General features: G+C 61.3%; 1 protein-coding gene across 1 annotated transcript in view; it reads left to right on the top strand.

Annotated features, from left to right (window-relative positions):
- SCUBE1 (signal peptide, CUB domain and EGF like domain containing 1) overlaps positions 1-17,542 on the top strand; it is a 123,374-nt gene extending 105,832 nt beyond the window's left edge. Inside the window, exons 12-23 of the mRNA XM_052640176.1 lie at positions 696-815; positions 1,178-1,282; positions 2,230-2,346; positions 2,947-3,084; positions 4,333-4,536; positions 6,526-6,687; positions 8,519-8,686; positions 10,735-10,896; positions 12,615-12,812; positions 14,248-14,400; positions 14,759-14,838; positions 17,390-17,542. Of these exons, the coding sequence (XP_052496136.1) occupies positions 696-815; positions 1,178-1,282; positions 2,230-2,346; positions 2,947-3,084; positions 4,333-4,536; positions 6,526-6,687; positions 8,519-8,686; positions 10,735-10,896; positions 12,615-12,812; positions 14,248-14,400; positions 14,759-14,838; positions 17,390-17,542 (1,760 nt within the window). The remainder of the gene's footprint in view (positions 1-695; positions 816-1,177; positions 1,283-2,229; positions 2,347-2,946; positions 3,085-4,332; positions 4,537-6,525; positions 6,688-8,518; positions 8,687-10,734; positions 10,897-12,614; positions 12,813-14,247; positions 14,401-14,758; positions 14,839-17,389) is intronic.
- Positions 17,543-27,432: the final 9,890 nt, after the last annotated feature.

Raw genomic sequence — 27,432 nt, 5'->3', positions numbered from 1 at the left:
TGGCAATTCCCCACTGCAGTGTCTTAATCCAGCTAAGTCTTCTATGTCCACCCGTTCTCCGGGCGAATCCACCACTGATGATGGACTCAGACGGTGACTCTCCCAGAGGCAGGTGTCACCGATCAATTCTAGAAGGTCCTATGAGACCAGTTCTCATGTCTACCTTGCCTATAGAACTGTCAGTCTTTTTCCTAGGGGTCTGGGGAAAACGTTTTATCCTCAAAAGATAAACACATGAGAAACTCTGAAGAGCTCGGTTCAGGACATCTTCAAACACCTAGTGGATGTGTCTGGGGTCTGCCCCAGAGAGGGGTTCCCAGTGGCCCTCCCGTGTTTCGAGGTCGGTCACTACCAAGAAGCCCATGTCCATTTTCAGCCATTCCTTTCCCCGGATGGGCAGGGACCGCTGCTGGAGAGGGTCCAGCCCCGCCCTCAGGTCTGGGCACACAGTGTGACCCTTCTCGCAGAGAGCGTGGACTGGGGTCGGGGGAGCGCGCCTCTCCCCAGGCCCAGCGTCCTCCTGCATCCAAATGCATGTGGACTCTGCCGTTCCGCAGCCCCCTCCCACCAAGACGGTCTGGCCAGGGCACCAGCGGGCGGCGGGAGTTCCTCTTGGTTCACGCTCAGGGGCCTGCCGGCTCCTAAAGGCCTTCCCCGGCCCCTCAAGCCCTCTCGTGTGTCTTCCTTCTCCCCAGACACGGGCAGGTGCCTCTCCCGGGCCAAGGCCTCACCCCCGGCCCAGCTGTCCTGCGGCAAGGCGGGCGGTGTGGAGAGCTGCTCCCTTGCCTGCCCCGGCCACACACTCTTCATGCCAGGTAACTGAGGCTGTCCCGGGGAAGGGGCGGCGGAGAGGGGGGCAGGGCTGTGTCCCCCTGGGATCCAGCCCCCACTCCCTGCTGCTTTCTGAGAAAGGACCCCAACAGAGGACCCCCGGCCCTGGTCACTGAGTGGTCCTGGGCAGCTGTCTGGCTTTCTGGGGGCCACAGCATCCTCCTCAAAAGCACAGTGGACTCGTTCCTGCCCAGACACTTAGCCCGTGGTCGTGGAGCAGGAATGAGCGGACGTAAGGGTCAGTCCCGACCGTCCTCGTATTTAGTGACCCCCCGGAGGCCCCTAGGATCTGGGGTGCTGGGAGAGAGGGGCACCCAGGCCCGCTTCACCACTGGCCTCTCCACAGACTCGGACAACAGCTACAGCCTGAGCTGCGGTGTCCCCAGCCTCCAGGGCAAGGCGCTCCAGAAACGCAACGTCACTAGCTCCAGTGCCGGGCCCAGCTGCTCAGGTAGAGTCCCCAGCCTGTCCAGGCTGCAGCTCACCCACGTGACCCGGCACCAGCAGGGTCATGGAGGGGTCACCAGTGGAGGGGCACGGCCTGGGAAGGTCTCCCAACCTGGCGCCTGCCCCATATGGCTCAGGGTGCTGGGGAGCTCAGAGCAGGGCCAGGACCCAGAAGCGGCCAGTCTGCAGGCCGAGGCCCAGCCCAGGGCCTGTGCACCACCGAAGGGCCTGCCCGCCTCTGAGGCTCTGGGCCACGGGTCCAGTGAGTGCTATGAGTCTGTGGATCTCAGATTCCGTTTCAGGGAAATGAGTCACATGTGCTGTGACATGAGGTTGTACAAGCTCCCGGAGTCGGGGCTCTGCTGGGAGACCCCGCCCCAGGAGTTCCAGAAACACACACGCTCTTGGCCCCCGGGGCGCAGCCAGCTCCGCGCAGCCGGAGGTGGTGCTTCGGCAGCCCTCCCTGTTCGGGATGCTGGACTCAGTGACACGTCTGATGCATTCGCCGTGTGACGCCAAGCTGCCGTGGCTCCAGGAGTCTTTACCGTGGGCTCTGTGAGCTGCTCTCAGAAGGAGTCAGGGCTCTGCGCATCTGCGTCGTTTCCAGGCCCCTCCCTCCCGCGCTCCCCTCTCCCGCGTGTGCTGCCCCTTTTCCCGAAGGCACGAGCCACGTAAACTCACTCTGGTGACGAGGGAGAAGGCGGGAGGCTTGCCTTTCTTCCTCCGCAGACCTCTGGCTGGCTGACCTCTGGCTTGAGCTCGGCCCCGCCGTCCACACTCGCGCTTTCTCAGGGAGAGACGTCAGCCTGCAGAGGTCCCCACCCCCAGCTCCCAGGGGACGCGGCCCCCCCAGCGGGCCCCTTCACCCTCAGGCCCTCCCCCTCTGCCGTGCCTGGCCCCCTCCACCCCACTGTCCACGGAGAGGCCACCACTGGGTGTGGGCTTTCCCAGGTGCCCCCGCCGCCCTCATCAGGCAGAAGGCACGCTTCAAGATCCGAGACGCCAAGTGCCGCCTCTGGCCCCGAAGCCGGGAGCCAGCCAAGGAGGCCCCGAGGCAGCTGCTGCTGGGTGAGTGGGCCGTCCCAGTGCCAGCCCACGTGGCAGGCAGTGGGGCCCTCGGAGACCCCCTGGTGCCCCGCAGACTGCGGTGGTGTCCCTGGGGATGAAAACCAGCGTACCAGCAGAAGACCATCCCCGCGGCCCCTCTCTCCACCTCACCCTGGGGTTCAGCGAGCTCCCCCCAGAGCGAGGCTTTCTGCCGGCTCATGTCCAAGTGGAAGGAGCCCTTTCTTGAATGAGGGTGGCCAAGAAGGGCGTTCCAGGCAGGGGACCTCCACGGGGAAAGCCAGAGAACAGGGCCAAAAGAAAGCACGCCAGCTCTGTTTGCTAAAACCTGACAAAGCCAGGCGCTTGGCAGGCCTAACCTGGGCCAGGTCACCCCGAGCTGGGGCTGCACGGCCTCACTAAGGGAGACACTCCAGGGGCCCCATGGGCAGCGCTGTGAGGGCCCCGATGGGGTGGGTACAGGGTTCCGTCCCCCAGGGCCCATCCTGAGACCCTGGCCTTCTCCAGCCTGTGTGCCCATCTGAGCCTGGACTCTTAGGCAAGGTGGGACCCCCGCTCCCCGCCCCCTGCCACCTTTTCCACAGTGGCCCCTTCCTTGTCCAGAAAACTGCCACATGACCTTTGTGACCCTCAAGTGTGACTCCTCCAAGAAGAGGCGCCGCGGCCGGAAGTCTCCATCCAAGGAGGTGACCCACATCACGGCCGAGTTCGAGGTGGAAACAAAGGTGGAAGAGGCCTCAGGTGGGTGAGGGGTCCCCTCGCGAGGTGCTGAGAGCCTCCACGAGGACGGCAGACAGGGAGGGCAGGCGGGGATCCGCTGGGCCTGAAGCCAGGCCCCCACTCCAGCCACGATGGCTCCCGGATGTGGAGGCTGGCCAGGCAGGCGGGGGAGCTGGCCCCGGCAGTGGGGCCTCAAAGCAGCTGCGCAGCCCAGGGTGGAGAAGGAGGCCGGAGCCGCAGCAGGAGCAGGCCTGGGGCTGCAGGGAGGGCCACGCCACCTCTCCCCTCCCTTCTGTCCTCACCCGGGCCAGGCAGGTCCTCCCCAGGACCGCGAACCCAGCACCGGTCTCTCCCAGGTTCCAGAAGGGGCCTTGTGGGCTGGACTGTGTTCCTCATGCCCCTCCGCGCTGTAAATGAGTGTTGAGCTGTGGCAGAGGAGCAGAGGCCTTTTAGCAAGTGTGTGCGGGGCATGCCTGGCCCTGGACGCTACAGAAACAGGGGACAAACTCTGGTCCCCATGCTGGCGGCACCGCCAGTCATGGAGGGGGCAGAGAGGGGGCACACACCCACCCAGGGCCAAGGGAGACACTGGATGGTGGGCGTGTAAGAACGAACGGGGTGCAGTGCTCAGGGCCCTCCCCAAGAGAGGGGCCCCAGGACCCCCAAGACGCAGTGCCATCTGGACCAGGACCTAAAATCACAGTTCACCAAGTGGAAGCAGGTGGCAGGGATGGTGTTCAGGCGGAGGGAATAGAAGAGGCCCAGAGGCGGAGAGAGCGGGGTGTGTTCAGGAGATGAGGCGCGGGGAAGGGCGGCCAGAAGGCGGAGTTCACGGCGAGTCTGAGTGCGGGGCATCAAGGCTAGCAAGGCACAGGGCTCCAGGCCACGAGGGGCCCCGGGTTCAAGGTCGGAGGGCTGTAACGCTGTGCTGGAGACAGAGGCAGCCTCACGGGTGTTGGTGTGGCTGGAGGGGCTCCCATGAGGGTGCTGTGCCCGGCGAGGGAAGATGCATCGCGGTGGCAGAAGCCTGCCTGCTTCTCAGATCTGCTTCGGGGCCTCGAACTGCTCACACCTCTCGGAGCCTGGGTCCCCAGCCTGTCAGACATTCCAGCCCTCCCGCGCCCCTCTCCAGCACTGCTGCTGCTGCTGCTGCGGGAAAGCTCCCCGAGCAGAGGCCCGGCTGCCCCCGCATCTGGCGGAGGGGGGCATGTGGTGGCGGAGGCCTCTCCCGGGGGAGGTGGCGAGCCTGGGTCTCGCCCGCCCCTGCAGACACCTGTGAGGCCGACTGCGTGCGGAGGCGAGCGGAGCAGAGCCTGCAGGCCGCCGTCAAGACCCTGCGGAAGTCCCTGAGCCGGCAGCACTTCTCCGTGCAGGTCGCGGGCACCGAGTACGAGCTGGCCCAGCGGCCGGCCAAGGCCCCAGAGGGCCCGGGGACCTGCGGCCCCGGCCACACGCCGCAGGACGGCAAATGCGGTGAGTCCCTGCCCGTCACCTGCTGTCTGCCTCTGTCCATCCAGCCCAGGTCACAGCTCACAGGGGAGACAGACACGTTGGGAGGGGACGGGGGACAAGGAGGCCCCCCAAGGGAAGCACTTAGATGTGATGGCTGGTGTTAGATAGCAACCCCCGCCCCCGGAGGGCAGGCAGGAAGAGCAAGGTCAGCAAGGCCCCCGCCAAGGGGCCTGGAGGGTGTGGGGCCAGTGTGAGTGGCTAGAGGAGGCGCGTGGGAGCCAAGGGCAGAGGAGGAGCCCGGCAGAGATGCCTGTGAGGCCGAGGGCTTCCTGGGGGGGCGGCCATGCTGCAAGGAGCAAGGGGGGCGCCTGGCCACAGCAGGCCCAGGACAGGCAGCCAGGTCTCATGAAAGAGGCTGGTGACCAGTGCCCCTAGCAATCAGTGCCCCAGAACCGGTGAATCAAGTCGGGGATGGTTTCAGAACCAGCCGCAGGGGGCTAGGAGGTGAACCCAGCAAGAGTCCTTGTTCTAGCGGGGTCCACGGTTACATGGGAAAGAAGGCAGGCAGCCAGCAGGCAAACACACCATCAGGACAGAATAGGGCCTGGCTGGCCCGGGGCGGCCCTGGGCGCCGTGGGATGACGCTCTGGACCGTACCGAGTGGGCGCAGCCTCACCCGCCCTCAGCTGCGGGACGGCCGAGGTGGGGGGCGGTGGAGGAGGAGGGGAGACCTGGCGCGAGATGATGGGGCCTGGAAGCAGGGGCAGCAGGAGAGGCGGACGTGGGAGAGAGAGCCAGAGAGCACGCTTTGGAGGGGGAGGCGGGGGAGAAGGAGGCTTCCAGGACGGCTCCCGGGGTGTGGGCCACCTGGGCAGAGGGGCCGTGGTTTTCTGATCTGGGGGAACGTGGGGGAGAGGGGTCCCGGCTAGCTGAGAAGCTCGTGAGTCACCCTCAGGGAGGTGCTGACTGGCGTGGAGACACACTCCCAGAGCAGACGGCGTAGACTAGGCCAGAGATGCAGGAGCGGGGGAGAAGGCAGGATCCGGGCGGCGGGGGCAGACAGGGCAGGAGGCAGAGTGCCGCCCGCGACTCAGTGGGAGGGCGGGGGACTGGCGGTGCTACCCTTCATGCGTTTTTAATAAATTACTCTGAAACCATTTCAAACTTGCAGAAACGTTGCCAGACAGAACAAAGAATGTCCACGTTTGCTTTGTCCAGAGTCCCCCGTTGTGGACGGCTAACAGCATTTGCTCCATAATGCTTTCGTGCGCGCACGCATGTGTGTGTGTCTGTGTGTGTGTGGCGGAGGGGGCGGGGCACATCTGTGTGTTTTATAAAACCACGAGTTCGTACCAGCACCTCCGATTCAATACCTTCGGTTTCTTTGTAACCTTGCTTTTTTATTTCCATGTTTCTGAATATCTTGTTCAGGGAGACGTCCACCTCCCTTCCTCCTTATCTTCCCAGCCTGTTTCCTTGTCTCCTCGTCAGTGTGCTTACGTGATCAGTGCTGCCAGCTTCCCCGGGCTCTCCTCAGTCCTGCATCTCTGTACCCTCAGCCCCCTGGGGCCCTGTCACTCCCTCAGCCCCTCTGCTCTGCCCCCCACAGCCTCAGGTAGCAGCTCCCACAGAGGGATGGAGAGGGACGGGCAGGGGGGCTTCGTTTGGATGAAGTGACTGCGGTCCATCCCGGAGGCAGGTGGTCCACGGGCGAGGGGTCGGGGCTGGAGGGCAACGTGCGGAGGCCCCTTACCAGAGGGCTGAGAGGAGGGGTCTGGGAGGGCCCTAAGCAGCAGCAGCCAGAAGAAGGCATGAGACCAGAGTCCACCCTGACGACCACTGCCTGACTACCGCCGCTTCTGGGAAGGGTCTGGGCCCCAGGGATGAGAGCTGTGCCCTCTGTGGAAGGACAGAGCCTGGGCTCAGGGTGCCAGGAGATGGACAGCCAGATCGGCTGGCCCCCACTCCGCACCTCGGCCCCCAGCAGTCTTTCCACTTTGCCCCCCACAGTGGCCTGCGGGCCTGGCACCTACTTCAGCGGAGAGCCCGGCCAGTGTGTGCCGTGCCTACCGGGGACCTACCAGGACACGCTCGGCCAGCTCAGCTGCACACCGTGCCCCAGCAGCGACGGGCTTGGCCTGGCTGGTGCCCGCAACGTATCCGAGTGCGGAGGTGAGTAGGGGCCCACCCTCGGAGGAGGGCAGGGCGGTGGGGGGACGGGGCACCTCCTGCCTGCACTGAGGTTCCCAAAGCTGAGCCCTGGGGGGAACGTCAACGCAGCTGCACTTACAGAGCGCCTTGAAGACCCACAGCGCGCAGGCACGGTGGTGAGCAGGTGCTGGGCTGTACTCAGTGAGCTGCACGCAGTGCGTTTCCAAACCGCCCTGAGCTGGTCGGAAAGGACTTTACAGCTGATCACTGGCTCACAGGGCGGCTTGGCAGCGGAGGCTCGCAGTGCTTTATGGCTCACCAAACACCCGAGCCCTCGTGAAGCACCCATCAGGGCCAGAATGCTTCGTGGAGTGTGGCCAGATGCCAGGCGAGCACCGTGCCCCGCACAGAGAACTTCACAGTTTGCCCCGAAGGTGGTTGGGAGAACCCTTTCTCAACTTACCAACCAGTTTGGTTTGCAAAGAGCTTTTCCACTTACTACCCACACTTTCACTTTTCACTTTCAGGCATTGGAGAAGGAAATGGCAACCCACTCCAGTGTTCTTTCCTGGAGAATCCCAGGGACGGGGGAGCCTGGTGGGCTGCCGTCTATGGGGTCGCACAGAGTCGGACACGACTGAAGCGACTTAGCAGCAGCAGCAGCAGCACCCACACTTAACTCATCTGGGAATGGGCTCATCATCTTCCCCCCATCAGCCTCCCTTCCCAGGCCATGTGGGGATTACCCAAGAGAATGGGGGAGGAAGGGTCTCCCTTAGGGCGGCGGTAACCTCCAGCCTTCCCTGGGGACAGAAGGGATCAGATCTGAGTCCCTGCAGGCCGGCCTCCTGCCCTCGGGCCCAGCCCCTTGCAGGAGTGTGGTCTCTGCCCCAGAGAGGCCCCTGGTGGTGGTGGTGGTTTAGTCGCTAAGTAGTGTCCGACTCTTGCGACCTCATGGACAGAAGGCTCCTCTGTCCATGGGATTCTCCAGGCGAGAGTACTGGACTGGCTTGCCATTCCCTTCTCCAGGGGATCTTCCAAACTCAGGAATTGAACCCAGATCTCCTGCATTGCTGACAGATTCTTTCCCAACCGAGCCACGGGGAGAGGCCCCTGGGGGGAGCAGCAATCTCCAGGGTCTGGGCTGAGAAGGCCCTGAACACATGCCTTGCTCAGCACCAGGACACCCTCCACATCCTGACTCTTTGCTGGAATATGTTGTCCCCTCCCTTTGTCCCAGCTGTGCCCTAGGGACCTCACAGACCCTCCTGCCTCTGCTCAGACCCAGCCAGGCAGCTAGCCCGGGGAGCATCAGTTCCGTGCAGTCAGTTCAGTCCCTCGGACGTGTCCGACTCTTTGCGACCCCATGGACTGCAGCACGCCAGGCCTCTCTGTCCATCGCCAACTCCCGGAGTTTACTCAAACTCACGTCCATTGAGTCGGTGATGCCATCCAGCCATCTCATCTTCTGTCATCCCCTTCTCCTCCCGCCTTCAATCTTTCCCAGCATCAGGGTCTTTTCCAAGGGAGCTGCCCCCTCACGTGAAGACACAGCCTGGCCTGACCCCCGGGCAGAGGCCCCTGATATAAATGACCTCCCACTTCCACCCGTGGGGGCCACCCTTCCCAGCTCTACAGCAGGGGCGCTTCTCCTCATCCCGCAGCCCTCCCAGTGGGTAGGAGAGACGCCAGGCCTGGCCAAGGCCACACTGTGCATCCCTCCCCCTCCCCAGGCCTGGCTGCCTGCTGCCTGCTGCCTGCAGCCATTCCTGGGCAGCTGAGGGCTGAACGGAGGGCAGGGCCTGAGCGAAGCGCCCCTCCCCCAGCCTGAGCCGTGACCTCTGACTTCCAGGCCAGTGCTCTCCAGGGTCCTTCTCCACCGACGGCTTCAGGCCCTGCCAGGCCTGCCCCGTGGGCACCTACCAGCCTGAACCTGGGCGCACAGGCTGCTTCCCCTGTGGAGGGGGCCTGCTCACCAAGCATGAGGGCTCCGCCTCCTTCCAAGACTGTGAGGCCAAAGGTGAGGACTCCCCCCCAACCCCCACACCCCCGACCCCGCTCCCAACCCTTCTGCTCAGGGACAGTTTCCCTGGACGCCTCTCACTCCCTGCCGTGGCAAGCGCCCAAGATCAGAGGAGGAGCCTGGAGCCCACAGGCAGGGGACATTGGCGACCAGCTCTGTGCTGCACACAAGGACCGGGACAGCAGGGGGCCAATCCACGCCCGCCCGAGAGTCTCAGACGAGAGGGCAGGCAAACACAGCAGCTCCAGTCTGGAGCTCTGGGCCCCCAGCCGCCCGCCCCTCAAGGCACTGGGCTTTGCGCTGCGCTGGGAGGACGTTGGGAGGGGAGGAAGTGCAAGAGGCAGAGGGGCAGTGGGGTGAGGTCAGAGGTCAGAGATCAGAGGTCTTCAGTGCTGCCACGGTCATGTCCCCAACTCTCCACCCCTGTCCCAAGGCTGGCTCTCTGCTGATGGACAGCCCTGCCCACCCACTGATGGCCCACCACAAACTCTGAATCCTCCCAGCTGGCTCTCCAGCCCCCAAACCCCCACAGCTCCTGCCAGGGGTCCTGGCCTTTACTCTTGGCGTCCCCCAGAAGTGTGTCTGGGCTTCCTCCCGTCTCACCCTCTCTGAATCCCCGCCGGCCGGACAGACGGCCATCCCGGTGCCTGTGCTCCCAGCCGGTGCCCGCAGGATCCCTCTGCTGCTGGAGCCCCAGTCCATTCTCGGTGGCACGGCCCCTGTGGAGCGCGCTTCCTGCTTCCCCTTGGCCTGTGCCCCAGGCCCGCTCCCACCCCCAGGAGAGCTGGCCCACACCCCCACCCCACCCCCAGGAGGGCCGGCCCACCCCCCCCACCCCACCCCCAGGAGGGCCGGCCCATCCCGGCCCCCAGGAGGGCCAGGCCACCCCCCCACCCCACCTCCAGGAGGGCCAGCCCGCCCCCACCCCACCTCCAGGAGGGCCAGCCCGCCCCCGCCCCTGCCCCAGGAGAGCCGGTCTGCCCCCCACCCCAGGAGGGCCGGCCCACCCCCGACCAGGAGAGCTGGCCCATCCCGGCCCCCAGGAGGGCCAGGCCACCCCCCCACCCCACCTCCAGGAGGGCCAGCCCGCCCCCGCCCCTGCCCCAGGAGAGCCGGTCTGCCCCCAACCCCAGGAGGGCCCGCCCACCCCCGACCAGGAGAGCCGGCCAGTCCCAGCCCCCAGGCACTCGCTTCTGAGTCTGGATAAATCCGTGAGCCCGAATGACCCCAGCTTGTCCCCAGCCCAGCCTCCCCCTGAACTCAGCTCTGCCCTCCTGCCCGACGTCTCCACGCTGTGTCTAACAAGCCCCTCAGAGTCCACGAGCCCAGGCCCCCTCCGGTGCACCGCGGAACTTCCTGCCAGGTCTCTAGGGAACCTCGGCGTCACCCTGAGTCCTCTTTCCCTCTCCCCCCACCCCCAGTCTGTCTGCAACCTTTGCAGCTCTAGCTTCTAAACAGAGCCAGACTGTTCCAGCTTCTAAACCGACCCAGGCCGCCACCAGCTCCCGACGGCCCTGACCCATCCTGCCCGGGGCCTCCGCCCCAGCCCCCACCCAGCTCCCCCAGAGCCCGCTCCCAGAGCAGCAGCCAAGGGCATGGGGAGGCTCCAGGTGGTCTTGCTTGCTCAGAGGAAAGCCCAGGCCTCACCGTGACCCCCGACCTCTGCTCCAGCCACACCCTCTGTCGGGGCCAGCTCCGCATTCCTCAAGTCCCCACACCAGACCCCTGGCCTCCCTCCACGTGCGCCCCGAGCATCTCACTCTCCGTTTGTTACCAGCCGCAGAGGGTCAGACGGGCGCAGCCTGAGCAGGGAGCTGTCCCTGGGGCAGGGCTCCGTCTGCCTGGCTTGCTCTGACCCCCGCGGTCCCCAGAGCACCCTGCATGGTCGTGGGTGGGGTCCAGGCGCAGAGGGTCAGGCGGTTCAGGGCCTGGGCATGGGTGGGAGGTCACCCAGAGGTGGGGAAGGGCCTCCGCCTCTGCGGAGTCAGCCGCGGAGGGCAGGGAGCCCCGGGGAGAATGCCCACCCCGCCTCACTCCCCCGGCAGTGCACTGCTCCCCCGGCCACCACTACAACACCACCAGCCACCGCTGCATCCGCTGCCCTGTCGGCACCTACCAGCCCGAGTTCGGCCAGAACCACTGCATCACCTGCCCGGGCAACACCAGCACGGACTTCGACGGCTCCACCAACGTCACTCACTGCAAAAGTGAGCGCTGCTCTTCCCACAGGGCGCAGGGCGGGGGACAGGTCGTGGGGGCAGGGTGAGCCGTGACCTCGTGGTGTGTCCTCAGGGAGACTGGCAACCCCTCCCTACCCTGTCACATCCGCACAGCGCGCGGTGGGGTGCCCGGGTGTGGAGGGTGCAGCCAGCCTGGGCTCCGCCGAGTGGCCTGATGGCACTGTTTGTGGGTGCCCGTGGCTCACCCGTGCCCAGCCAGGCCCCGGCTCCAGGCTCCAGTCTGTGGGGGGAAAAGCCCTAGCCCGGCCAGGGAGGCTTGGGGGCAGCTGCCCGAGGGGACCCTGCAGCTCTGAAGGCACAGACCAGAGGAGCTGAGCGATGGGAAGCGAGGTGCTCGGTGTGTACAGGGTCTGGGCACCACGGGGGGACCAGATGGCCACGCTGTGTCTGTAGGAGGCTCTGTTTCAGCCATGAGTAGCGTGGGCAGCAGAAGCCAGTCGCAAACAGGCCACATCCCAGCCTCAAACCAGCACATCATTCAGGCCTGACCCAGAAGATGCTGTCTTGAGGGATTTCTGACTCACTTTTCAGTGTCCTTTGGGGCCTATTTTCCAGTATTTCACCTTTTCCCCGATCAGTTTCCGGCCCTTCCAGTTTACCGCTTCTGGGGCTGCTGGTCACAGCCTAGAGGCCTGTGAAGAAGACTTACTCCTCGGGGTGGACGCTGTCCCTGTGCCGGGGCTGCCCTCACTGGGCACGCAGCCTCCCGGTGGAGCTCAGTAGAGGCAAGGTTTTAAATGTTTAAACGTCCTAATGTGGAAGTTTCTGGAATGATGAGGTGAAAATGACACACTTGCCAGAAATTAGGAAGTGAGAAGAAGAGTTTTAAATGAGAACACGTGAGAAAATTAAGTATGTTTAGTGCGTGCGTGCTAAGGCGCTTCCGTTGTGTCCCACTCTTTGCGACTCCGTGGACTGCAGCCCGCCAGGCTCCCCTGTCCATGGGATTCTCCAGACAACAATACTGGGTTGGGTTGCCATTTCCTTCTCAAGGGGATCTTCTCAATCCAGGGATCGAACCCCCGTCTCCTGCGGCTCCTGCTTTGCAGGCAGATTCTTTACCACTGGGCCCCCGGGGAAGCCTGTATATTTAGTATTTACACTCAGTTTTCTTTGCCTAACTTCCTTTTATCAGGTTAAGCTAGGAACCAGTTAGCTCATTCAAAAGTCACATTTGGCCTCTTGGCTAAAATGGAAAAGGAAGGGAGGCGTGTCTCCTGCCCCTGCTGGGGGCCTACTGGCCCTTCAGCCTGCCTGCTCTGTGCGGAGGGCCACACCCGGCGCCTGGGGGGCTCTCGGGATGCTGAGCGCAAAGGATGGAAGACAAGTCAGCGGAGAGAAAGGGAACGTCTGGGCACAGGTGGCCGTGGCTGAGACCCGGGAGGGGAGCAGGGGCCTGGCAGAGAGCTGACAGCTGCAGGGCCCAGAGCCCACCAGCTGGGGGTCGAGGGCGCCAGGTGGGAGGCCAGGATGAGGCCCAGCCTCGGAGCTGCAGGTGAGGCCCCCAAGGGCACCCAGGAAAGAGGGGGACAGCCAGGACGGGGTCCCCGAGGAAGGACCAGCCCAGGGCCTGGCCGGGGGAGGAGGGCCCAGGAGGGGACAGGGCACCTGCCAGCCGTCCCTGGGCCTCCACGGCGGCGGAGGGCCAGCCAGCCTGACCAGGCTGCGGGCCACGGTGCCCACAGACCAGCATTGCGGCGGCGAGCTCGGCGACTACACGGGCTACATCGAGTCCCCAAACTACCCCGGCGACTACCCGGCCAACGCCGAGTGTGTGTGGCACATCTCGCCGCCCCCCAAGCGCAGGATCCTCGTCGTGGTCCCCGAGATCTTCCTGCCCATCGAGGATGAGTGTGGCGACGTCCTGGTCATGAGGAAGAGCGGTAGGTGCCCGTCCAGGCGCTCGCATCTAACCCCGAGGGCTGGGCTTTCCCGCACGGCAAGGAAAGGATTGGGAGAGCCTGGGGTGTGCCCTCCACGTGGGGATCGAGGACCTGCCAGATCTTGACACTGACCGCCAGCCACTCTCCACCCCAGTTGTCCCCCACACCCTGCCACACTACCGCCTAGGGTGAGCCCCAGGAGCACCCCTATCCCGCAGGGCTTTGCAGGGCCAGTGAAGGACCAGGCTGGGCGCTCACACAGGGCCCACCCCTCCCTCTGCAGCCGGTCGGCTCGCCACCCTGTGGGGGCTCAGGGTGAGACTTCAGGTGGCAGGCCCAGCCCCTCGGGAGTGGTTGAGCAGCAGTACGTGCCCAGAGGCCACAGCTGCAGGAAGGGTGGAGGGGTCCTGAGTCCCCAGGGACCGGGTAGAACCCGCTACCCCCCCGGAACAGCATGTGCCTCAGCCGGGGGCGGGGGACCTCCCCGCTGTGGTAGGACCACAGCGCCCACCAGGAGCCAGCCCCAGGTCAGAATGTTAGAGAAGGAGGAGGGGGACACAGCGGTGCCTGCCCCCGGGGACCTGGGATGAGTCTGACACACAGAGACTGGCCGGAGGAGCAAGAGAATGGGGGGACGGGGGTGCAGAGGCCTCGTCCACTGTGTGCTGCCTGGTTCCCGGGTGCCTGCATCACCCGCTCCGGGTCACTGATGAGCAGAAGCACCCCCTGCCCCATCTCTGCGTGTGAATGAGGCGTCGGGGCCAGGACGAGCGAGGCACCTGCCCAGGCTCCTCCAGCCAGTCAGAGCCCAGTCCGGGACCATCCCCGCCCACTGCCCTCCCTGCCTCCCCCGTCCCCAGCACCTGCCCTTCACTGTGCGTCCCCAGGGCCGGGTTCTAGGGAGCCAGCCTCTCCCACCTCTCAAGAGCCCCAGGAGAGCTCCCCAGGGAGCAGGAAGGACTGGGCACCCTTTGGCTAGCCCCAGGCACCCCAAGGGTTAGCCGGCTCCCTCTTGCTCATCTGCTCACCAGGCAGGGAGCTGACCCTTCTTCCCAGCCCCAGCTTTGTCCTGGGTGCAGGCATGAGCCCTGTCCTTGAGGAGCAGGTGGCAGGAAGACAGTGACCAGCCTGTAGAAAGGGGCTGAAATACAATGTTCTCCAGAGCAGAGAGGAAACGGTGGGAGTGGAGCAGTCAGGAAGGCTTCCTGGAGGAGGGGGCACGGACACTGGTTTCAGAGGGACGCAGGACCTGAGGGTGAGGTTGGGGAAGGGCATTTGAGGCAGAGTGGACATGCGTGGGGACCGGAGAGCTGGAGTGTTTGGGGGGCTGGGCGCTGCAAGTGCTGCCTAGCTGCCTGCTGGGGAGGCAGGCGGGCAGGGACAGGTGAGGTTGTGAATCTGGGGCAGCTCAACAGTGATGCGTCTCCGCCCCCAGCCTCACCTACATCCATCACTACCTATGAGACCTGCCAGACCTACGAGAGGCCCATCGCCTTTACCTCCCGCTCCCGGAAGCTCTGGATCCAGTTCAAATCCAACGAAGGCAACAGCGGCAAAGGGTTCCAAGTGCCCTATGTCACCTACGACGGTAAGTCTGGCCATCCTGCCCACCCAGCCTGGCCCTAGGGACCCAGACCGATCCCACGCCACCGGCCTCAGGGAGCTCCAGCCGTCGGGGAGGGTGGGGGCCAGACAGGACCCACGAGAGGTACGGGTGGTACCCGCGGGCCTCCACAGGAGGTGCTGCCCAAGCAGGGTTTGGGGGGTTGGAGGCAGTGTTCTAGGGGAAGACCAGTGTGGGTGGGGAAGACAAAGCCCGCAACGTGAAGCCCCGGGGGAGGGCAGAGGCTGATGGTGAGCGGGGGCAGGCGGGCCCCTCGCCCTCCACCCCTGACCTCACTTTCCTTCCTTCCCCCTCTGCGGGTCTCGGGTTCCCATCCTGGCAGAGGACTACCAGCAGCTGATCGAAGACATCGTCCGCGACGGACGGCTCTACGCCTCAGAGAATCACCAGGAAATTTTGAAAGTGAGTGAGCTTCTCTCCGGGAGGCAATCCTGTAATCCTGGGATGATCAGGGGCCCCTCCACCCCCAGCCCAGACCCCAGACCCACGCTGACATGAGGCGAGGAGAGCTGTCACAGGAGGAGAAAAGGTGGTGGGCTCGGGCCGGGGGCCTCGCTTTCCCCATCTGTGAAATGGGGAGCATCCGACAGGGTGGTGTCTGACATCAGGAGACTCCTCCACCACCCTCCCCATCCTGAGCACGTCTGGAGAAGTGGAGCCCCCCCCAGTCATGCGGGGGGCTGTGGCCGTCCCACAGCAGGCGTTGGCCGTGTCAGGGTCTGGGCTCTCACCATGCAGAGCCAGCCTCAGGGATCTGCTTGGGCCATCCCACGGCAGGCGTTGGCCGAGTCAGGGTCTGGGTTCTCACCGTGAAGAGCCAGCCCCAGGGATCTGCTTGGGGTCTGGGGGTCTGGCCCCAGCCCAGCCCCTGGGCAGACAGCGCCCCCCGCCTGGGAGCTGAGGGTGGCGTGGAGGACCAGAGCAGGCCAGCCAGCCCCCACCCGACTCCTGCTCCAGCTGCCGCCTCCTCCTGGCTGATGGCCCCAGCAAGCCTTCTGAGCCCGGCCTGGAGCCTGAGAAACAGGGCGGCTCACAGAGCCTTCCCGCACAGGCCTGCGCGCTCCCGCACCCAGCAGGCAGTTTCTAAGCCGAGAGGTTTGACCCGTGCTGCCGTACCTGGACGAGACCTGGGGGTTTTGGAGCACGGAGCCCCTCATCTCCCTTCTCAGGCGCCTGTCTGTTGAGCGGGAAACGCAGGGTCCTCTGGCCTCCCGCTACCTGCCCGGTTGACAGTGCCTAACTCTCCTCGTCCCAGCCCTCTGCCGTCAGCTCCAGAACCCAAGGTGTCCCCACCCCTAAGGTCCAGGCCTTGGCCTGCACAGCCCAGCCTGGCGTGGCCTCGCCTGCCTCCGCAGCAGCTCTCAGGCCTCTGCTCCCCACTCCCTGGCCACGGCCTCCCAGGAACGTTCTTCCCATCCTCTGCTCAGCGCACACCCTCCCATCCTGCTGCTCTCAGCTCAGCTCTCCTCTGGGCAGCCTGCTTGGACCTCCCTAGCCAGGTCGCACTCGGAGGCCCCATGTGGTCCCCTTCTTGGCCAGCAGGCCTGCAGTTTATCACAGTTTCATCCTGTTTTTGCTTGGTTCCCCCCAACTCCCCGCAAGGGCTTCCCGCTCAGCCCTGTGTTCCTGGTGCTGCGCCCAGCATGTGGGAGGAGCCCCACCAGTGTTTCCTGGGGCGTGGGTGCGTGAGTGTCCATGCACACCCACATACTGGGACCAGTCAGACCCCAAGACGGCCACTGGAGAAGACGAGCACGTGGGCCGGTGGCTGCTGGTCACCGAGCGCGTCCTACCAAGCCTGGGGGCCTCGGGGGGCCACAGCCAGCCTCAGGCCCACCCTAAGGGTTCTCCTCCAAGCTGGCATCGCCCCACTTTACAGATGACCACCCCGGGCTTGGTCAGGGCTGCACCTGGTGAGTACCGGCGCCTGAGTGCGAGCCACCTGGACCCTCCAGGCGGCCCTGTGCCAAGCGCCCCTGAGCCAGGCTCCTGGCTCTCATCCCTGAGACAGGAATCATCACCCCACATGGATGAAACATTCCTCGGCACAACAGAAGGGCCATCCCCAGGGTTGAGGAGCTGAGGGAGATGGTGGGGGACTTAGAGGGTGATGCTGGGGGACTGTAGGGGGGACTTTGGGGGACTTAGGGGGACAACGGGGGGGGACTGTAGGGGGGACTTAGGGGGCGACACTGGGGGGACTGTAGGGGGTACGTTGGGGGCAATGGTGGGGGGCTGTAGAGGGGACATTGGGGGGACTTAGGGGGTGATGCTGGGGGGACCGTAGGAGGGACATTTGGGGGACTTGGGGGTGACACTGGGAGGACTGTAGGGGGTGATCCTGGGGGGACTGTAGGGGGGCAACAGTGGGGGACTGTAGGAGGAGACATTGGGGGATTGTAGGGGGCATTGATGGGGGACTCGGGGTGATGCTGGGGGGACTGTAGGGGGCAACGGTCGGGGAACAGTAGGGGGCGACTGTGGGGGACTGTAAGAGGAGACATTGGGGGATTGTAGGGTGCAACGATGGGGGACTCGAGGGGGCAACGATGGGGAGACTCTAGGGGGCAACGATGGGGGGACTCTAGGGGGAGATGGTGGGGGTTGGTTCAGCTCCAAAGCCTCGCTCTCCACTCCACATGCTCTCGTTTTCCGCATGGTGGGTTGTCTTGTTCTGTTTTTGTAGCATACCCTTTTAAGGTAAAACGTCAGTGGAACTCCAAGAGTTAAAACCAGGAGACTATTAAAAAACCAATCAGGCTATTAACACTGCAATGCTCTGTATGGCAGAGCCTGTAGGGTCCTGAAACCCACCAGCCAGCCCAGCTGCATCCCTGCAGACACCCCCAGACCCCTTCAGGGTCCCGGGGGGTTGCAGAGGCAAGTGGCCGGAGCTACGCCCGCCCCAGCCTGGCCACAGGCCCCTCACCCTGGGCCTCGCCGTGTTTTGCAGGACAAGAAGCTGATCAAGGCCCTCTTTGACGTGCTGGCACACCCCCAGAACTACTTCAAGTACACGGCCCAGGAGTCCAAGGAGATGTTTCCTCGCTCCTTCATCAAACTGCTGCGCTCCAAGGTGTCCCGGTTCCTGCGGCCCTACAAGTAATGCAGGGACGGCGGCCCTGCTTGGGTGCCGGCTGCCCAGAGAGGGGAGAGCCCCTCCACAGTCGAAGCCGAAGGCGGATCCGCAGGCCCCCCCACACTGGCTTGGGAACCGCCGTGGCGCCTGCCCTTTGGGAATTGCTGACCAGCCAGTGGATGGCGAGACCAAGTCCAGGCAGAAAGCCCAGCCCAGCTGCCCTCCTCCAACCCCGCTCCAGTGGGAGAACGTTGCTCAAGGCAGCCTTTCTGTCTCCCTCCCTCACCCTGCCTGTTCCCTTCCAGAACACTGAGGGCACCTGCTGCTCCCAGGCCGGCCCCAGCGGATGCCTGCCGGGCCGGGACCTCGGCCACCAGCTGGGCAGGTCCCAGGCAGAGCGGGCCCCTGGAGAGCATGCGTGCCCTCTACCTGGTGCTCTGGGGGAGATAGGGGCCGTGGCTGCCATGTCTCAGGGAGGCGCTCAGAGGCAGAATCCGGGACGGGAGGCCAGGGCGTGGAAGGAGGGGTGCATGAAGGCTCGGCTGGGGACTCCGATGAGCCAGGCTCCATGTCTGTGGAGCGTCACACCCGCAGGTGCCTCTGGGTCACAGGGCCCAGGCCCTGGGCGAGGGTGTTGTCGGAGCCTCAGGATTCCCTGATGGGACTGAAGAGGGGAGCTGGGAGGGGAGAGTGAGATGTGTGCTTCCCCAGGACAGAGCATCTAACTGAGGACTATGTCCGTGTAAATATAAATACAAAGATATATATACTTCTGTCTGCGGGCGCGGCGGGAACTGCTCTTCAGTAACGCTAAGTACGCCTTGCCACCCCTTCTCCCGTGAGCGAGCATGAGCCCAGCTGTCGCCGACATCCCCAACCGAGGAAACGGCCTCTCCGGGCACTCGCCCCCTCCATTTACAGAGGCCGGGAGCCTGTGGGACTGAGGAGGCAGCCGGCTGGCCCCGGACACACTTTGGAGTACAGACTGGGGGCCCGGGGTGCTGCCCTTGGATGGAAAGTGTGTTCCCCTCAGACCCTTCCTGGGGGGCCCAAGGGCTCGGTGGTAAACTTCGGAAGGGGCCTGCGTCTGACCTGAGGCCGTGACCGCAGAGTCCATGCTGAGCCCGCTGGCCACCGGGAGGCAAGGCTTCCCCCCATCCCGTGCGCGCGGGCCATGCTGAGCGCCTCCAGGCAGGCACACGGGCACCGGGAGGGGTGGGCGCGGCCCCCAGGCGGAGGCCGCCGGCCATCAGGGGCCTGGTCTTCCTGCTCCGCCCAGCGGCCTACCTCTCCCCGTCTCTCTTTGAAACAAGGATGGTCTGGAGTGTGAGCGGGCTGACCGCAGCCTGCTCAGCCAGCGCCCGGGATGGGGCTCGCGAGGACTGCCGACAGGCCGAGGCCTGGCCTGCTGCCTCGTGGTGGCCGCCGGCCGCAGGACCCGCAGGCCCAGGGCCCCGGAGCATTAGGTTACCAGATGTTCTGCATCCCGGGAACATGAGAGAGACCCAGCACAAGCTCCCATCACCCGCCCCCGTGGCCTCCAGATGGTTCCCTCCTCGCCCAGGCCCACGCACACTGCCAGGGCCGAGCCCAGCTAAGGCGCCCAGATGAGGCGCCGAGGGTGTGAAGCCTGGGGGCGGGTGCGTGAGGCCTCGGGAGGCTGGGCTGGGTTTACGATCCACCCAGGGCTGGGCACTCAGGAATCACTGCCATTACCTGCATCCTCAGTGGCAGGTTCCCAGCCTCACCAGGGCTGCCAGCAGCGCCTCCTCAGCCAAACTCCAGCTCAGGCGGGCTGAGGGGCCCCATCTGGTCAGTAGGGCAGTGTCAGTGGGGAGCCCCGTCCAGGCCGGGCCGCCCCTACCCCAGGCACGGTCCATGAAGGCCAGCCCTAGTTTGCAGAGAGAGCCCTGTCCTCCATGTCAGGCCATCGTCCTCCCCCAGAATTAGACGAGCATCCTCCAAAATGAACCACCCAGAACAGCCACCTAAGGGAGGGCACTGGGAAGGGTTATTTTTGCGTTCTTTTTCTTTTTTTTTTTTCTTTAATCCTCTCTGGATTATTTTTGACCCAAAGAAGACCCAGAAAGAGCTCTCCTCTCTCTGGAGCTCTTTCTGCTGCTCCTCTGGGTGGTTTTTGGCAGTTGCCACCCGCACGCCCACTAACCTACCCACCCTGTCGACGGGAGCCCCCCACCTCCATCCATGGCTCACCACACCACTGTGGTCAGACCCTGCCTCCTGTCCCCCAGGCAGGGCAAGACAGGGACCCTGCCTGACCATCTCAAGTGCCACGGGGCCAGCAGTCCAAACTGACCAGCACCCACAGTCACCATCCAGCCCTCCCTCCCCAGTAAAACCGCCTCCCGCACCATCATCAGGGGACTTGGAAGTCCCCGGGCGGGAAGTGGGGGATTTGTCCCGAATCTCCACATCAGCCCTCAGTCCCAGGCTGAGGAACCTGGGGGTCCCCCCTGTTAAACGTAGAGCTGTCGCCACTCCTTGGGACCTGGTGGTCCCGGGGGAGTCTCTCTGGACCACACAGTTTGTTTCTCCACGTTCCCATGTTGTGGACACAGGTGGTACATTGGCTGATCCAGGATGGCCATCCCGCCTGGCTCCAGGTGGAGATGGAGAGGAAAGGAAGGCAGAGAAGGTCTGGCCCAGGTAGGCAGGTTCTGCGCTGGGTTCTGAAGGAGGGAAGGAGGCCTGGACAGGAGCTGCATGGGCTGAGCCAGAGGAGCACAGCCTGCTCCAGGACGGGAGCTTGGCCTTGAGCAGCCTCAGAGCCCCGTCCCAGCCAGGGCCCGCCCTGCCCCCCTCGCCTGGACCCTCAGTGGCTGGCCATCGTTAAACTCTACGGAGAGGAGCCGAGCGACATATTTCTGGAAGCGGAAGCCTGCCTGGCTGGCTGGGACTGAAAGCAGGTGCCAAGGCCTGTGGTGGTTCCAGTGAGCTTGGTTCTGACCCAGTGGAGCTGGGGCCACAAGAGTAGGTCTGCAGAGACGCGGTGGAGAACTCCAGTGCCCTCCGGCGGGCGAAGCTGGGCACCTTCTGGCTTGCTGCTTCCATGAAAATGCAGCGAGGGAGGAGAAGGAAACTTCTCAGGTCTAGCCAAGCCCTCCGCCAGGGAGTGAGGTCGCCCCTCTGCTTCCCCGGAGTTGGGCCCATTTCCCCCCAACTCTCTGGTAGCTTCGCCAGAGCCTCCAGCTGCCTCGCGCTGGTGCTGCCCTCCTCCTCCCGCCGGGGCTCTTCTTTAGCCTCAGACAGCAAGTCGCACCTGCCGGGGGCGCGGGCCTGCTCCCAGCTCCTCCTCGCCTGGAGGAGATCATGGGGACCAAGGTAGTGACCTCGGGCAGCTTTCCCTGCTCCCACTATGGGTTTGGGGCACGCAGATACAGTAGAATTGAGACCCCAGGCCAAGAAGCTTGCAGGAAGGGATGGCCAGCAGAGACCCTCTTCCCCACACCACTCAGAAACCCACCCTTCCCACCCTCATTCTCCCAGAGACACTGGCAGAGTCACCCATTTTCCCCGAGAGGAGGCCCCCCACCTGCTGGAGCAGGCGCCTAAGCAGGGGCCTGAATAATCCTTCGAGCACCTCCACCACCACCCCTGCTGAAAACAAGAGACTAAACTCAGTCAGGTCATTCAGCAAACGTGTGCTGAGCACCTCCTGTGTGCCAGGCTCCTAGAGACACCGAGACCCTGAAGCCCAGGAGCCAGCAGCTGCCCCCTGGAAGGCCCTCTGGTCACAGAGAAGAAGGAGACGGAGGCCTGGGTGGCAGAGCCCAGCACCTCCATCGGGAGAAAGCCAGCCCTCTGTCCTTGCCTCCCAGGACCCCAGGCGGGGGTAGAAGGGCAGAGCGGGGAGAATCGAGTGTACAGTTTTGAGAAAGACACCCTGACGGAGACACTGCAGCCAGCCAGGCCTCACTGAGCAGCCGCTCTCTCCAACCACAGAGAGAGAAGCACCTGGGCCAACAGGCCCAGGACCCCCATCTCCACCCCAGCGCCTCGCCCACTGCCTGGCCGGGCACCAGCACAGTCGGTGCCCAGGGAGGGAGGCTCCCTGCTTAGCACCCAGGGGGCTGCGGCCATGCCTGCCTCCTCCCCTCCCTGCCCAGGAGCTCAGTCGGACTGGTCAACACGTCCGGGACCAAGGCCCCTCTTCCTCACCAGAGATACATGTTGGGGCAGCTACAGCCCCAAACCGACGTCCTTCAGGCCAGAGGGGGAGGACTCGATCTTTGAGACACTGCCTGTCACCCAAGGAGAGCCAGGGCGATAGCTCCTCCCGCCCACAGCCGCCCCCGCCCCGCATACCACCTGCCCTTCCAGGAGGCATTCCTGAGCACTTGCCGTGCTCCAGCCACAGGGACACCCGGAGCTGCAGTTGCCAGGCCGGCCGGCCTGGCTCCACACAGGGGACACCAGTAGCACCCAGGCGACATGGTCGTGCGTGGCCTCACGCTTTCTCCCCACGCTCTGCTGAGGAACAAGGGCTGAAAGTGCCTTCGGAAAGAGATGGGCCTCTGCCCTCTCCCCCTAGGGGGACAGGGGGGCTCAGACTGAGGGGCTCTGGGTGCCTTCACCCAAGACCGGCACGCAGCCCTGGAAGATGCCCAGCACCCCTCCCAACCTGCCCCTCTGCCAGGCTCTGGGTGTCCCGAGAGCGTGGAGGAAAAGGAGGAGAAAAAGAGAAAGCTGGCTGATGCCAAGTATTGTTTTTCAGTCCGGAGGCCACGAAGATCTGCAGGGAAACTTCTTACTCCACTGAGGTCAAAACCTTAACAAGTCTGGGCATCCCCAGCCGTGTTCCTGTAGAAACAGGATGGCTGAGCACCGCTGGCGGGGGTGGTGTGCTGCAGGGGGATGGTGGGCGGACGGGGAGCCAACCCCAGTGCCTGCGGCCTTGGGCGTGGGCCTCCGCGGAGGCGCCGGCTGTACCGTCCCGGGAGCTGCCCGAAAGAGTGACAGGTAGCAGTGTAACCGCCTTTTTCTTTTAGCTGCCTCAGATAGTCAACGTTTTGTTTTTGCCATCATGCTCATACATATGCATGTAATGAAACATTTGTGAAAAGTCACTTTCATAATAAAGAAATGAACTGAGATGATGTCCCTTTCTCTTGGTCATCAGTAGCTATAACGACAGGGTGGGAAGTGGTAACTGGAATTAGGAGAGCTGCACATGAAGGGCACCCAAAGTTAGGGGCCACGTTACTCAGTGAGCCGCCGGAGAGCACAGCCGCTGAGCTCAGATCCCACTTTTCACGACCAGCGTCTACACGAGGGGTCACCATCAGTGGGCAGCAGGGGATCTGGGCCCCTGTAAGTTAGATGCACAGTCAGTGTTCTGTGTGTGTGTGTGTGTGTGTGTGTGTGTGTGCACGTGTGAGCATGCATATGGACGCATTTCTCTGAGAACACGGTTGATGGCTTTCATCAGATTCTCCAAGACATCCAAAACCACAAAAAGGCTGACGACCGCTGTCCTCCTCAGGAATGTGGAGAACCGTTCAATACCATGCGCTCAAGACGAGCAAAGACAATTTAAAAAATGGCATTAACATCCCAAAGAAAGGAACAGAAGCTGAAGTCGCTCAGTTGTGTCCGACTCTTTGCGACCCCATGGACTGTAGCCTGCGAGGCTCCTCCGTCCGTGGGATTCTCTAGGCAAGAATACTGGAGTGTTTTGCCATTTCCTTCTCCAGGGGAATCTTCTTGACCCAGGGATTGAACCCGGGTCTCCCACATTGCAAGCAGACACTTTACCCTCTGAGCCACCAGGGAAGCCCAAATCACACAGTAAACACCAGGTTTTTTTCCTGGTTTAACAAAGCGATTTTAAAGTCTAAAGAAGGACGTCCCTGCTGGTCCAGTGGTTGGGGATCCACCTGCCAGGGCAAGGAACAGGAGTTCAATCCCTAGCCCGGGAAGACAGCACACGCCTCGGAGCAGCCAAGCCAGTGAGCCACAACTCCTGAGCCTGCGCTCTAGAGCCTGAGCTCCGCAACAGCCAGGGAAGCCACCGCAGTGAGAAGCCCGCACAGCGCCACGCAAAATAGCTCCCACTCTCCAACTAGAAAAAGCCCGAGTGCAGCAATGCAGACCCAGCGTGGCCAAAATAATAAATATATATTTTTTTAATCTCAGAAGACTTCTGGGAATGTACACAAAAGATTTGAAAGCAGCTTCAAATCAACACACCCATGTACATTGCAACATTATTCATGAAGGTGAAGAAATGTTAGCAACCCAAGTGTCCCTCAGTGGATGAATAAACAAGTCGTGGTCTATCCATACAATGGACTAGGATTCAGCCTTATAAAGGAGTGGCGTTCTGGGACTTACTTGGAGGTCCAGTGGCAAAGAATCAGCCTTCCATGCAGGGGACACAGGTTCAATCCCTGGTAAGGAAAGTAAGATCCCATGTGTCGTGGAGCAGCTAAGTCCAAACCGCAACTACTGAGCCCACCCGCCGCAACCAGAGTCCACGTGCCACAACCAAAAATCCCACATGATGCAACCAAGATCCAGTGTGCTGTAACTAAGACTCAGCACAACCAAATAAGTGATTTTTTTTTATAAAGGAGTGACATTCTGATACCAGCTACGACATGAAGGAACCTTGAAGACATTAAGCAGAGTGAAACAAACCAGTTACGAAAGGACCCACACTTTGTGATTCCACGCACAAGTCCCTGGAGGCGTCAAATCCACAGGGACAGAGAGTCGACTGGTGGTCACCAGGGGCTGGGGGTAAGGGGGAACAGGGAGTTGGTGTCTATCTGGTTCCGTGTTTCAGCGTAGGAAGAGGAAGAAGTTCTGGAGATGGAAGGTGGTGATGGTCACAGGAGAATATGAATGTCCTTAATGCCTCTTGGCTGTGTGGTTGTTTGTTTTTTTTTTTTGGGGGGGTCGTGCTGCGTGGCATGTGGGATCTTAGTTCCCTGACCGGGGATTGAACCCACACCCCTTGCATAGGAAGAGCAGAGTCTTAACCACTGCACCACCAGAGAACTCCCTGCATTTTGCAAAATAGTTTGAATAGTGAATGTTGTATGATGTATCTTTTACTTTTTTTTTTTTAATTTTAAGAGGAAAACAATAATGGAATCCTGTGAGCGCGCAACACGCTTGACATTTCTACCAAGGCTCCCGTGAAGACCGGATCAAGAGATAAAGGCTTCTTCAGACTGGAAATGAGCTGAGAAGTGGGGTACCCCCACTCACAAATGTGAGAGGAGCATGGCAGTGAGCGTGGGCTGACTCATTCCCCGGATGCCAAATCCAAGGTGGATCCCAAGATCCTCCGAGAGCAGGAGACGCACATGCCAGCTGGCTCTGGCCTGTTGGAGCAGTCTGAGTGCAGGCTGGAAAAGAATTTCCAGACACAGAGCATTTCAGAAGGGAGTGAGTTTATTAAGAGCAAAGAGCAGGGATAAAGCGGGCACTGTGAGCACAGCGGGCTGACCTTCTGACAGACGAGGGAGCATAGACAGTTTTTGTGACTTAATAGCCAATTTTTATAGCCTAAAGACAAAATTCCTGCTGGAAGGGTGGCGTTAGGTGATTGGTTGGGGCACTATAGGGTGTTTACTGGAGTGGGCATCTTTGCTTAATTGAGAGAAAGGTGGCTTCTTAGTGCCCACCACTAAGGGGGGCTTTTGGCAAGGTTACAAAGCGTCTCAGTCAGTTTTGGAGGTGACCTTGGTTCTGGGCTCTGCTTCTGAGGCCTTGGTGTGAGGCCTCCCACCTGCGGCCTTGGATCGGACTCAACATGGCCTTGCTCTGTGAGCTGGGGAGACTGGGGAGGAGAGGTCAGCGCCATATCAATGTGGGAACTGGCCTGGTCCATGTTACACTGCTCCAGACTCTCTCTAAACTATGAGGGAGCATCTCAGCATATAACGTGTACGTGCCATCTGTTGCTTTTCTTTCCATTTGAGAATTAAGAAATTAAATATTTATTTGCAGAAATGAAATTCACACTTTAAAGCAGTTGTTCTTAATAAGCAAGCTTCTGGGAGAGCCAGTATGAATAATGTTCTGCCAAGAGATTGAGATTTTAGATACCCAAGGGAATTCCCTGTTGGTTCAGTGGTTAGGATTCTGCGATTTCACTGCCAACCAGTGCAGGTTCGATTCCTTGTCAGGGAACTAAGACCCCCTCAAGCCGCACAGCACAGCCAAAGTAAAAAATAAAAAATGTTGTGAGATAAAACATATCCAAAAAAACAAAACACCATAACACAGAGCAGAAATGAATACCCCATAAGATCATAGCTCCATACTCCTAATCTCAAAAACAAATCTAAGCAATACATTGTTTAATTAAATATACAGTCATATGTAATGAAAGAATTTTTCAATATTCATTTTTATCTATTTCTTTGACCACACCAGATCTCAGTTGCCGTATGTGGGATGTAGTTCCCTGGTCAGAGAACAACCCTAGACCCACTGCACGGGAAACACGGAGTCTTAGCCACCGGACCACTAGGGAAGTCCTGTGAAATAACTTTTTAAAGCCTGGAAGTAATGAATATCGAATCGAGTACAGTGACTTCCCTTGCCGTAGAGGAAGGTACAGCTGTGCTGTTGCTGAGTCACTCACACAGGCTTCCACCTATAGCTGTGTATGCATTAAACATTGTAAAAGATAACAAAGGCAGAGGCGTGGTTCTAGCACATTTCCTTCGGAAGATGCCATTGGGAGACCAGTCCACAGTCTCTTGATCAGCGGTTAGAGCGATGGTCCAAGTGACTCCTCTAACATGGAGACAGATAACTGCCTCTTTGGTTGAGAACAGACTCTGTGGTGTAGGAAAAACACATTTTCTGTGAGCACCCTCAGCACAGCTCCTAGCAGGAGAAGCTTTCAGGGACCAGAAGTCACCTTGTGTTTGTGACTTTCAACTTTCAGGATGAGAGCTACTCTTTGAGTTCTTCCCTCTCCCGGTCTCTTCCCCTCTTCTTCACCCTGAGGTGGGGGCGAGGTGAGGGAAACAGAGGCATGATTCTCTGCTGATTAAATTGCGTATTCATTTATTTGCCTTTCTCTGCCTGACTTACTTCCCTCAGTATGACAATCTTTAGGTTCATCCGTGTGGCTGCAAATTATTTCATCTGCATTCTCTCATTCTTTTTAATGGCTGAGTAATATTCCTTTGTATATCCGCACCACATCTTCTTTACCCACTCTTCTGTCCAGGGACATTTAGACTGCTTCCTTGTCTTGCCGATTGTAAAGAGTGCTCTAAAGAACATTGGAGTGCATGTATCTTTTCAAATTATGGTTTTCCCCAGATATATATGCCTAGAATCACTTATATGTGGAATCTAAAAAAGAAAAAAGAAAAATGGTACAAATGAACTTATTTACAACAAAATAGAAATAGAGTCACAGACGTAGAAGGCAAACTTACGGTTACCAAGAGCAAAGCCAGGGTGGAGGAGTAAACTGGGAGACAGACTGACGTATACACACTGCTATCTATAAAATAGAGAATAGGGACCTACTGTGTAGCCCAGGGAAGTCGACTCGATACTCTGGAATGACCTATATGGGAAAAGAATTGGGAAGAGTGGACATACATATATGGATAACTGATTCACTTTGCTGTACACCTGAAACGAACACAACTTTGTAAATCAACTATCCTCCAATTAAAAAAAAAAAAAACTTGTTAATTGCATAGACACCCCTTGTGAAGACAACATTTCAGCTGACATCTGAGAAATGAGTTGGAATCAACAAATGTGGGAGGAGGGGCAGGACTCCCAGTAGAAGGAACGGCACGTGAAAACCCTGGAGGCAGCGGTGAGGCATTGTATTCCAAAAGCTGAAGAAAGCCAGAGCGATAAGGCTCAAAAATGAGGGGAAGAGTGTGCTGAAAGGAGGCTGGAGAGGG

The sequence above is a fragment of the Budorcas taxicolor genome, chromosome 5, assembly GCF_023091745.1.
Source record: "Budorcas taxicolor isolate Tak-1 chromosome 5, Takin1.1, whole genome shotgun sequence".
Lineage (NCBI taxonomy): Eukaryota > Metazoa > Chordata > Mammalia > Artiodactyla > Bovidae > Budorcas > Budorcas taxicolor.
The sequence above is the reverse complement of the archived record's forward strand: the minus strand, read 5'-3'. Positions and strand labels throughout refer to the sequence as shown.